Source organism: Bombus affinis, unplaced genomic scaffold, assembly GCF_024516045.1.
Source record: "Bombus affinis isolate iyBomAffi1 unplaced genomic scaffold, iyBomAffi1.2 ctg00000064.1, whole genome shotgun sequence".
NCBI lineage: Eukaryota > Metazoa > Arthropoda > Insecta > Hymenoptera > Apidae > Bombus > Bombus affinis.
This window is the reverse complement of record NW_026108821.1, coordinates 1,661,173-1,673,239: the sequence shown is the minus strand read 5'-3', so window position 1 is coordinate 1,673,239 and position 12,067 is coordinate 1,661,173. Positions and strand designations below refer to the sequence as shown.

At 43.6% G+C, this 12,067-nt stretch overlaps 1 protein-coding gene across 1 annotated transcript; it reads right to left on the bottom strand.

Moving 5' to 3' along the window:
* Window positions 1–324: 324 nt before the first annotated feature.
* LOC126926936 (uncharacterized) lies at window positions 325–1,253 on the bottom strand. The gene is made up of 2 exons (XM_050743250.1): window positions 856–1,253; window positions 325–792 (listed from the first exon to the last, which is right to left on the bottom strand). Exons 1-2 carry the CDS (start codon window positions 1,183–1,185, stop codon window positions 727–729), a joined length of 396 nt encoding a protein of 131 aa, XP_050599207.1. The 5' UTR covers window positions 1,186–1,253; the 3' UTR covers window positions 325–726.
* Between the last annotated feature and the right edge of the window lie 10,814 nt (window positions 1,254–12,067).

The following is a 12,067-nucleotide window of genomic DNA, read 5'->3' as shown; positions in this document are numbered from 1 at the left end:
ATTCCTGCCCCGGAGTCAACGAGAAATCGCAATCCTGGTCGTCCTGGTAATTGTAATAGTATTGTGGGTAATCTTCCTGAGGTAGCATTGTTAATTCCGATTGTTCTTGAACGTGGTTTATTCCTGGAGGGGCTTTTCTTTGAGGCGGTATCCGAAAATTTTGGCATTGATTGGGAAGGTGTCCCAATCGATTGCATTTGGGACATTTCGCTTGCGTCCTTTCGCTTAATGGTCTGTTCCCAAACTTCGTAAAATTGTTCGTTCTTGGTAGAGTATTTTGTGTGAGTAGAGTTTTATTATTTGTGTTACTTGTAATAGCGAAGCGATTGTCTACTGCATGAGAAGCCTGGTTACGATAAAATGGCGGGGCGGTTGTCTGTCGCGTCATCTGTCTGCGAGAGCTGTGCTCGCGAAAGTATCTTTCCATATTCATTGCTTTCTTTTCTGCTTCGATGAGATTTGGGGGGAGATTAGCCATTAGCGCCTGCCCTATTTCTGGACGAAGGCCTCTTACATAGTCGGTCACAGAGTCCATGTATAGTTGCTCGTTCATCACCCGTCGAGTTAGTTCGTCTCTATACTCGTTGGTAATGCTGTGTTGGAGTTTGTTAAAAACGCTTCGAAATCTGATGTTATAGTTTTGCACGCTCTCGGTTAATCCTTGCCTCATTCCTCTTAATTCGTCCTGTTGTTCTCTCACTGATACTTGCGCAGCTACATTACGTCTCAATGCTTCGTACAGAGATTCGAATTCGGTAATACGAATATTGCGGATTGCCATTGCGGCTTTTCCTAAATCTTCTCTATTTTAATCATTTTAAGTAATAGTGTTGGTTCGCTACACATCATTCCTACTTCTTGTATTTCATGAATAAAATCCTCCACGTCTATATCATCCTCTCCGTTTAATATCGGAATGCATTTTAATGCACTCTCAGCTTTTAGCTCTGGTTGCGTATATTGTTGAGGAAAAGTCCTTTCCCAGGATGGTTGAGGTGGTGTTTGAAGTAATGGGCGAGGTTCTCGAAGGACCGATAGATCTTTAGCGGTGTGGGTTACTTCGTCTACGGTTATTAGGGAACTGGCCTCCGATACATTTCCCGTTTTTGTTTTTGCTACAACTTCATCCATACGCAGTGTAAGCATACTCATTTGTTGGGTCAGTCTCTCATTCTGCTTCTGCATTGCATCAAGCAAAGCTTTATCTGTTGGGACTATTCCGCTGTTAGTTAAAGCGGCGCTAACAGTTTCGGTTCTGTCTTCTCGTGGCGTTGCCATTGTTATACTAATTGTGCTGTCTGTTCTCGATCTGTATTTGACAAAAGAATCCAGGGCTTGCTCACCTTGATCGTTTAACCCGTAGGAAAGGTTCCGTTGCGGTGTTCCTTTGTCGAAACGTCGAAAGTGTCTGCTCTGTTAAAGTGGTCCGCTGATCCTCAATCTTCAAAGTTGACCGTAGCCCGAAATGCGTAATTTCGTTTTCTTGAAGTTGATGGATCCTGGCAGGATCGCCAAAATGTCACGTAAAAATAAAGAGAAATTTTATAAGGAAGAAGAAGACATTATTTTCACTTGGTTTATACAAGTATAAGACACTTCCGAACTCTAGCCGTGATCGTACGAGAGTGAGTCCCTACAACCTTTTTACTTTCGGTCATCTGTTCTCTCATTATCCCCACTACCCTGTAGGCGTACGTGACCGTTGCTACGCTTCTGGAACATTTGGTGGAAGGACCGTTGGGCCATAAATGAATCCTCAGGTACTCCGCCAATATACATTGTTGCCAAGGTCGCCATGTGTTACTCTCGTCGGTCCATCGGGTGCGAAGTATGCCGACCGGGACACCATCCTGCCCGTGGTGTGTGTGTGTGTCCTGGTCTCTGATGTGATTTACGTTACACTAGCAACGTTCCCTCAAGGGCTACTAGCATCCTTCTCTAACCATCAACATGGAAATTGTCCAATTAACGGTAACGTCACTTTCAATCTCTTTCCGAGCGAAGTCATTTCTCCACGTATCCGATGTTCTGGTGCCCTTAGACACACCCATCATAGTTTTCCTCTGCAGCATCATCGTGCCGGAAAATCATTCTCTCGTGAGGTCACATTAGCCAGTTACAAAGAGCCTTAACACTCGGTGGATATTCTATGTTTTGACAAAGAGTTTGCTCAGTCCTACCTATACCGCAGATAAGGAAGTATGGTACAACTTGGAATCAGGATGAAAACGAATTCTGTTATCCCGTTGACCGCGGCTTTGTTATTGAACCCAGGATCATTGTCATTCGCTTCACGAGTACCTAATTACCACGACTACTTGTCAAATTATATATCAATCAAATTTACACTAGTAATTATCTGCTCTATTGCATAACTTCAACGTCTAAACCAAATGAAGTTTCGTTTCGCGCCTCTAACTCTAATCATAATTGAAAAGGTATAGAATGGATTCGGAAATACAAATAATTCCCTTTATTTAGCACACAACTGTTATACATATATCTTATACTCTTAAGACCGCAAAATCCTACTCGCACGCACGCTGGTTGTCAACCGACTCTTCCAGATACTTCTAACGACAGACTCTTGTCTTTTGTCCCAACTAAGGCCTGGACGTCCTCTGACGCTTACACGCACATTTACATGTACAGTTTAAATGTATCATGTTCCCAACACGCCTCCTTACATTTATACTGTACACTTAATTGTATTTACATGCTTTGACGAATTACATAACAGAAACTTTAACACTTATTTATTTACATTTCTCTTAGTTTACATTCATCCATGACCTAAACCTTTCGAATTTCTCTCTACACAGTGCCTTCGTAAAAGTATCCGCAGTATTTTCGTCTGTACTTACTTTAAGTATGTTTATCTTGTTCTCCTTTAAGCATTCGTGAACGTAGTGGTAATGAGCTTCAATGTGTTTAGAATTTTTCGTAAAATTTCCGTGCTTTGCTATACTTATCACTCCAGAGTTATCCTCATAAATTTTTACAGGGTTATCGTCTAGATTTACATTGAAGATTTTCATAATTTCCCTAATAGACATTAATTCACTCACCACTTCCGGTAGAGCTACATACTCTGCATACGTCGAGGCTTTTGTCACATACCTTTGTTTTTTAGACTTCCAACCAATTACATTTCCATACAATCTAATTACATATCCAGAAGTCGATTTCCTATCTAAATGATATCCTGCCCAATCAGCGTCCACATAACAATCTATCATATTTTTCATTCCTTTTATAATCTAATCTCAAATCTCTAGTCCGGTACAAATATTTCAATATTCACAAAGCATATTTAAAATGTGTCTCATTACAGCAATCTTGAAATCTACTCAAATAATTCACACTATAACTTATATCGGGTATGGTATTTACACTAATATACAACAATGCGCCAATTAAATTTTTGTAGCCAATATCCTCTCTATTCTTTGACTTCACCTAAATCTTTCATTTCAAATCTATTAGTTAATAACTTCTTTACCCTTTGTATCTTCCTTTTATTTTTACTACTAATTGGCAAATCTTCTACATACATTAGTAAATAAACAACATTTTCTCCCTCTCCATGTGCATATAGGCACAACTCTATGTTATTCTTCTTAAAACCTAATCTCGTCACATACTTATCAAAACACTCATACCAGTCCCTTGGATTTTCTTTTAACCCATACAGCGCTTTCGATAGTTTACAAACTCTATTCGTTCCGTCCGCATATCCCTTTGGTTGATTTACATATACCTCCGAGGTTACTTCACCATTTAAAAAGGCAGTTTCTACATCCATTTGCTCAATAATTAATCCATTTTGACAACAATATGATAGCAATATCTTGAGGTGATAAGGTGTCGATTAATTCACACAAACACCGGAATATACCTAACTACGTAGTTTATTAGAATATACCCGATGCTTACACTAGTCGTACAATATACTTGCTGTTTCGTTTCGCGGTCGCTAATCGATCGGCGCAAAGAAGTATCGGTTAACTGTCGCTGCTCGAATCTCTCTGTAACTAAGAATGCGTCGCTACCCTGTCCGCTATATTTATATCCGCCGGGTGTTGACGACAGGCGTTGGGATTTGAATTTCGAGAATGTTCTCGAAATGTCCCAACGGGCGCCGAGCTCGCGACCTGTTTACAATTGTTGGTTTTTGGGTAGCTGACTCACGAGCCTATGGTCACGGCAAAGACGACGGATTTGGCCTAATGATCGGAACCGCCTAAGGTCGATATATCTATAATTAGCTCGTGTTTGAGTAAGCACGGTTTCTTGTGTAGCGGATTTGCTGGGCAAAAACCATGATGACGTTTGTCGACAAGTACCGCTACAGTACCCCCCTGACAGTGTTAACGTTCTTCTTTTATATTAGCTTATTTATGATAGCGGGGGTGCCCTTGCTAACCGCTTAATTCAAACCCGCTTGAAAGCGGTCGGGAAAACGAACTTTCCGGCCCGAACGCGTGGTGTAATGCGCTCTTGCGTCTCCGTCGCTTTGTTGCGCTTGCTCGCTGCTTTGCGATCGGAAGATTTTCCTAGGTACAAATACGTCGTGGGCTTGTGCATTCCTTTCTAGGTGCTCAATATCTTCCGACACGATGAAGGCGGGTTTTAGACGGTCTACGGAGACTTTTACGCCCTTATCCCTCACACGTATGTTAAAGGTTTTTTCCCACGCTGTATCACTTGATAGGGGCCATCGTACGGCGGTTGCAGAGGGCCTCCGATTGCATCGTGACGAACGAACACATACGGCGACGTTTTTAAATCGCGGAACATGAATGTCGTCTTCTCGGCGTGTTGTGAAGTTGGCAGAGTTCTGATCTCGCTCATTCGCTCTCGCAGACGGTTTGCGAATTCCGCGTTGGCCTGTTGTTTTGCTGGTACGAAAAATTCCGCTGGCAATCGTATGCCCGTACCATAGATCATTTCGGTTGCCGTTGCGCCCAGATCTTCCTTGATAGCGGTTCTAATGCCTAGAAGAACTATGGGAAGGCTTTCGACCCAGTTGCTCGAATTGTGGCATTTGATTGCGGCTTTAAGCTGCCGGTGGAAGCGCTCTACCATCCCGTTGGACGCGGGATGATAGGCTGTGGTACGCAAATGCTTAATGCCGAGCATCCGGCATAGTTCTCTGAAGAGATTGGATTCGAATTGGCGTCCTTGATCGGTTGTTATTTTTGCTGGGCCGCCAAAACGCGCTATCCATGTGGAAAGAAGAGCCGAGGCAACGGTCGTTGCTTCCATATCCGGTATAGGAATCGCTTCGGGCCAACGTGAAAAACGATCGATACATGTTAGACAATATCGGCAGCCTTGAGAGTACTGCATAACGATAATGTCTAAATGTATATGCTCGAATCGTCCTGCGAGCTCTATCGAATGTTCCGGACGGCGTCGATACGTGTCGCGTTATTTTACATTGCTGGCAGGGGATGCATTGCCGTGTCCATGTTTGGTAATCTTTGTTTAACGCAGTCCAAACAAAACGCGATTTTACTAATTTCTGAGTTGCGCGAATTCCTGGGTGAGAAAGTCCGTGGAGTGCATTAAATACGTCGCACCGCAAGGATTTCGGTACGTACGGTCGTACGATGCCGCTTGACACGTCACAGTATATTTCCGCGTCGTAATCCGGAAAACGAATTTTCTTAAGCTGTAACGCGGATGTACCGGAGTTAACGATGTTGCGGAGTTCTTCATCGTTTTCTTGCGCGGCGGCGAGGGTTTTGTGATCCACGGATTTTCCTATAGCTTCGATGCGCGATAGGGCGTCGGCAACATTATTGTTTAGCCCTTTTAAATGCCTTATATCGGTCGTGAACTGACCGATATAATCTAGCAGCCGGAACTGTCTCGGCGAACACTTGTCGGGATATTGACCGAACGCGTAAGTGAGGGGTTTATGGTCAGTGAAGATAATGAAATTTCTCCCCTCTACTGCGTGTCTAAATCGTTTGACCGCGGTGTACATAGCGAGCAATTCGCGATCATACGCGCTATATTTTCGCTGCGCGGCGTTTAAGGGTTTAGTTAAGAAACCCAACGGTTGCCAAGTGTTGTTCGCACGTTGCTGCAACACCGCTCCTATTGCAAAGTCGGACGCATCTACAGCGAGGCTGATGGGCGCGCCAGGTATAGGATGTGCTAACATCGTAGCGTTAGCTAGGGCGCGTTTCGATTCGCTAAAGCTCGTTTTGGCGTCCTCCGACCAGGTAATGGGCATGTTGCCCTTTTTCGCCCCTCGCAGCAAATCGTTGAGGGGTTGCAAGATTTTGGCTGCCCCCGGTATGAAACGTCGATAAAAGTTAATCATACCGAGGTACCTACGGAGAGCTTTGATGTACGCGGGGAGCGGTGCTTCAGTTACGGCTTTTACTCGATCGGCGAGCGGTTTTATAGCCTGCGCGTTTACCGTATGGCCTAGGAAGGCTATCTCATCGACGCCTAACTCGCACTTTGCTAGGTTGATTACAACGCCGTAATGATTTAGACGTTCGAACAAAATCCGCAAGTGCTCGCGGTGCTGTTCCTCGGTTTCCGAAACTACCAGGAAATTATCGATGTACGCGTATACGAAATCTAAGCCACGCGTGGTTTCATCGACGAAACGTTGACACGTTTGCGCGGCGTTTCGAAGCCGAAACATCATATTGGTTGCCTCGAAAAGGCCGAATGGTGTCGCGATTGCTGTTTTTTTAATGTCCCGAGGCGCGATTGGAATTTGATGGTAGGCGCGCACTAAGTCAACTTTTGAGAAAATTTTCCTACCGTGTAGCTGCTGCGCGAAGTCTTATGTGCGGTGGAGAGTACCTGTCGGGAACAGTGCGGGCGTTCAGCGCCCTGTAGTCACCGCAGGGTCGAAGACTTCCATCCTTCTTTAGGACGACGTGTAGCGGAGATGCCCAGGAACTCTTCGATGGGCGCATGACTCCTTGTTCAATCAGCGTTGCAAATTCCGCCTTGACTTGTTTGAGCTGGTCTGGTGCGAGCCGACGGGGTTTGCAGTACACGGGTGGGCTTGGTGTGGTTTCTCTGTGGTGCTCCACGCCGTGCCGTATTTTCTCTCGCCCAAAGGCCGGTGGGCGCGTTAGATCTGGATATTTTGCCAACAGTTGATGATAGACCGAATCCCCCTTTACGGTCTTAATCATGAGTTGTTCGCAATTGGCGGCGTATCCCCGGGTCGTTAGCTGGGTTGTTGTGTCAAGAAGACGTCTTTTTCTTGTGTCCACAAGCAACCCGTAATGGCTCAGGAAGTCCAGGCCGATGATGAGGGTTTGCACGTCGGCGATCGTGAAGTGCCATTTGAAGGCACGTCTGAGGGATACGTTCAGCTCCATCGCCAAGGTGCCGTACTTTGCGATGGGCGTCCCATTGGCAGCGAATAATTCGTACGCTGCTTTTTTCACGTCCCTGGATAGCCTGCTTCGGGGATAAACGCTGATGTCGGCCCCGGTGTCCACTAAGAACGAGGTTTTCGTTCTCTGATCCACGATGAAGGTGCGGCGTGATCCCAAGCCGTCGTCGTCCGCCGCTTTTACGGACGGCTAGGGTCGTTTCCCGTCTTCCACTTACACGGGACGGTGCATTTTGTGGCGCGATCGCCGAATCTCGCGTGATAAAAACAAATTCCGTCCTGACGCGGGTTGTCTCGCGAACGGGAACGGCGACGGCATCGAGTAAGGGAGTTCGAGCGTCTTCGCGGTCGACGATACCCACCGATTTTTAAAGCCTTAATTTCCTCCCTCAGCCTGCCGACTTCGGCGGCCAGCGTGTCGTTTTCGTCTGCATGCGATGCCGGTGGCTCGGAGATTGTGCCCACCCTATGCGCGCGGTGACCGTGGCGATCGTACGCCTCGTCGATTCTATCCGCTGTACTGTTCAGCTTTTCTATGCTCGTATCGTCAACTGCGGCCAGGAATTCCCTGATACGGTCTGGGAGGCGGTTCCCCCACAGGTTTAGAATGAACTCGTCGAACGCGAGCGGGCTGGCTAGTTTCTTTAGGTCATTGTAAAACTGTGAGGGCTTTCTGTCGCCCATCTCTTCGCGTTCAACTAACCTTTCAACCTTGGCGCTGTCCGATTCTGTCAGGACGCGGATTAGCTCTCTCTCCAGTTTCTCGTACTGGCCGATGGCAGGGACGTTGGTCACGGTATCCTCTATCTTTGCGAGGTATGGTGGGTCGAGGAATCCCATGAGAGCTAAGGCTTTTTCGTCATCGTGGCTAATGCCGGCTACGCCGAAATACTTCTCTATGATCGAAAACCAGATCCCGGTCTTCGTAGGCATAAATGGCGGCACGCGGAACGAAGCACCGGCTGGAATTGGTTTGCTCTCCTTTTCCATAGTGTGATTTGCGGACAATACTGCTCACACCGCGACTAGTCTATCACTGTCACCTCTTACACAAAAAAAATCACGTCGGGGTCACCAGTTGAGGTGATAAGGTGTCGATTAATTCACACAAACACCGGAATATACCTAACTACGTAGTTTATTAGAATATACTCGATGCTGACACTAGTCGTACAATATACTTGCTGTTTCGTTTCGCGGTCGTTATTCGATGGGCGCATAGAAGTATCGGTTAATTGTCGCTGCTCGAATCTCTCGGTAACTAAGAATGCGTCGCTACCCTGTCCGCTATATTTATATTCGCCGGAGTTGACGACAGGCGTTGGGATTTGAATTTCGAGAATGTTCTCGAAACGTCCCAACGGACGCCGAGCTCGCGACCTGTTTACAATTGTTGGTTTTTTGGGTAGCTGACTCACGAGCCTATGGTCACGGCAAAAACGACGGATTTGGCCTAATGATCGGAACCGCCTAAGGTCGATATATCTATAATTAGCTCGTGTTTGAGTAAACACGGTTTCTTGTGTAGCGGATTTGCTGGGCAAAAACCATGATGACTTTTGTCGACAAGTACCGCTACATCTTAAAGGTCTGATTACTCGCTACTGGGGAGTATCTGTCATCAGCTATGTTTCTCTGTTGGAATCCTCTTACCACTAATCCAGTCTTATACCTGTCATCTGATTTTCTCGTGTAAACCCATTTTACATCTAATACGTCTTTGCCTTTTACCCTTTCTAACAATTTCCCAGTTTTATTCTTATAAAGTCATTCCATTTCCTTATCCATAGCTTGTTTCCAATCTTCACTATCTTCGCAACAAATCGCCTCCTCAAATGTACAAGGGATATCTACTCTACAATAATTTGCATGGATTTCACTAATGTTTTCTTTTTCTGGATATCTTACTGGAGTTCTCTTATTACGTGTAGATCTTCTAGGGATGTTTATGCTTTCAAGACTGTTATCATTTTCATCTTCCCTACTTTCTAACTCTTCCTTATTCATGTTTACCAATGAATCATTATCCACAATGTCATCGTTATCTTTATCGAATGAATTTTCCACAAAGCCGATACATTTTGTGTCTGTTCCTATGACCTCTACATGTCTCGCTATTGTTATTTTCCCACCTAATAAGACTCTGTAACCTACTTCACTATATCGTAACAAAATTCCCATATCTGCCTTCTTATCCCATTTAGAAACTCTTTTTCGTTCTGGTCTTCTTACAAAAACTTTACTTCCATATAGATGTAGATTTTCAACACTTGGTTTTCTCCCGAAGAATATTTCAAAAGGTGTCTCTCTCTCTATAGTATTTGCCAGTATTCGATTTTTCAAGTATAGCGCTGTACAAACTATTTCCGGTCAGTACCTTTTATGTACTTTCGCTTCCGCTAACAAGCAACGCGCCATGTCCATAACTGTTCTATTATACCTTTCCGCTGTCCCGTTTAACTCATGTACGTAGGTTGGGCAATTATTAATTCTGATACCTTTATCCCTAGCAAATTTATAAATTCGATTATTCAAATACCCTTTTCCATTATCACATCTCAATATTTTTAACTTCTTGCCCGTCAAATACTCGGCTTCATTTACAAACTGTACGAAACTATCAAAGACCTCACCCTTTGATTTTATACAATAAACTCTAGCTATTTTGCTATAATCATCGATAAATGGGATGAAATATTTCTCTTCATTGAATCCGGAAGTCTTAAAGGGACCGCACACGTCCGTATGAATAATTTCCATTATCTCCCTAGCCTTGGTTTGATTATTTTTGAATGGTAAATTGTGCATTTTACTTTCTACGCACACCGTACATTTCAAAAATTCCTTCTCAATTTCATTCGGTATACAGTAACTAGCTGCTCTTTACCCAAAATACTTAAATATTTAAAATTTACGTGTCCTAACATCCTATGCCATCTTTCCTTTTTACTCATACCACTACGTCCGGCGCTCTTTGCTAAGTGCTCCTTCCCTTTCAATATACTTTTCATTCTATATGTTCCCTTTTCTTTAACCGCTACCGCTGTAAGCTTATTGTCCTCAACTATTACTTTTGCAATATTTCCTTTTGAAATAACCGTGTTATTATTATCTGTTAGCTTGCCTAAACTAATCAAGTCTGCGGACACTTCTTTCGCGTAAAAAACGTTATTCATATTTATTTCATTTTCTTTCCAAATGCTTCAAAATATCTTATAACATTCCCTACTTTTGTTGCCGTTATCGATCTATTATCGCCTAAATATATATTTACCGGTTCTTTAAGGTCAATACATTTATCGAAATAATTTACGCTGTTAATTATGTGATCTGTGCAACCGCTATCGAATAGCCACATTACTTCATTATTACTTATCTCGTTCGCCTCGCCGCTGTGTGATGCGTGCGCCGTTGCTATCAATGTGCCCGATCTTGAGTTACCATGCTCGCTCGTGCCGGTTGTTGATTGACGATGGAAATTTCCACGTCCCCTGCTCGTATTTCCTTTGTTTCCTCTTCCTCTGCTGCGACCACGTGTTGACCCACGCCAAAAACTGTTACTGCTTCCCGCTTCGACGCCATTTTGACACTCTCTCGCAAAATGTCCTACTCTTCCACGTCTGAAGCATCCTTCCTTTTTTGCAGAAAAGGCGTTGGTTTGCATTTCTCCTCGATTGGACTTATTTTTCTTCTCCGCTATTTCAATTTTATTTTTTACATACGCTACCGTTTGATTTTCTGCTTTCAATGCATCTACTATATCCGCTATGTAGTTGTATTCTTCGGGTAACGTATTCAGCATGTAATTTAGTTTTTCCCTCTCACTCACTTGTGCACCCGCACATTTTAATTCGTTTATTAATTTTTCGAAATCGCTAAAGAACGTTGCTGAATCAGTGTATTTCTCAAGTCTTATCTTTTCCTATCTCCTTCTGCATACGATCTGTAGTGCCGTCGATGCTTTCAAGTACATTTTATCAAACTTTTTTACTATCCCATATGCCGTTTTTTCTTCTCTAATATATTCCAATTGTCTATTTGTGACGGCATTATAAATTATATTTATTGCCTTCAGATCCTTTTTGTCCCAGTCTTCATTGTCTGTTTCTGTCTTCACCCTAGTTGTGACAATCTCGCATTCTTTACATCTGAGAAGCATCGTTATTCTTTGCTTCCACATACCGTAATCCTCACCATCGAAAATAGGTATCATGATTTCCGATCTCTCCATTTTAAATGATTCCTTATCTCTTACTCAAGCGTTCCTACGTGCTCGAAGTGTATTTTTCCTCTTTGTAACCTTTGAACGTTTCTTTCCTTACTGAGAATTCACACGAACTAACTCGCAATATTGAAAAAAACGCACTAAAATAACTTACAAAATTATGAACCACGCTCTGCTACCATGAAAAGATATAGAATGGATTCGGAAATACAAATAATTCCCTTTATTTAGCACACAACTGTTATACATATATCTTATACTCTTAAGACCTCAAAATCCTACTTGCACGCACGCTTGTTGACAACCGACTCTTCCAGATACTTCTAACGACTGGCTCTTGTCTTTTGTCTCAACCAAGACCCGGACGTACTCTGACGCTTACACACACATTCACATGTACAGTGTAAACGTATCATATTCCCAACAATAATGTGAACCTGATGTAAGTGAAAATACATGCA

What these genes read in the sequence shown, in the direction of transcription:
- LOC126926936 (XM_050743250.1), bottom strand. Translation starts at nt 1,185, where the DNA reads ATGCAGAAGCAGAATGAGAGACTGACCCAACAAATGAGTATGCTTACA. An exon ending in TTATTCATGAAATACAAGAA is followed by an intron (nt 793 to 855) that starts GTAGGAATGATG and finishes GAGAAGATTTAG; the next exon opens with GAAAAGCCGCAATGGCAATC.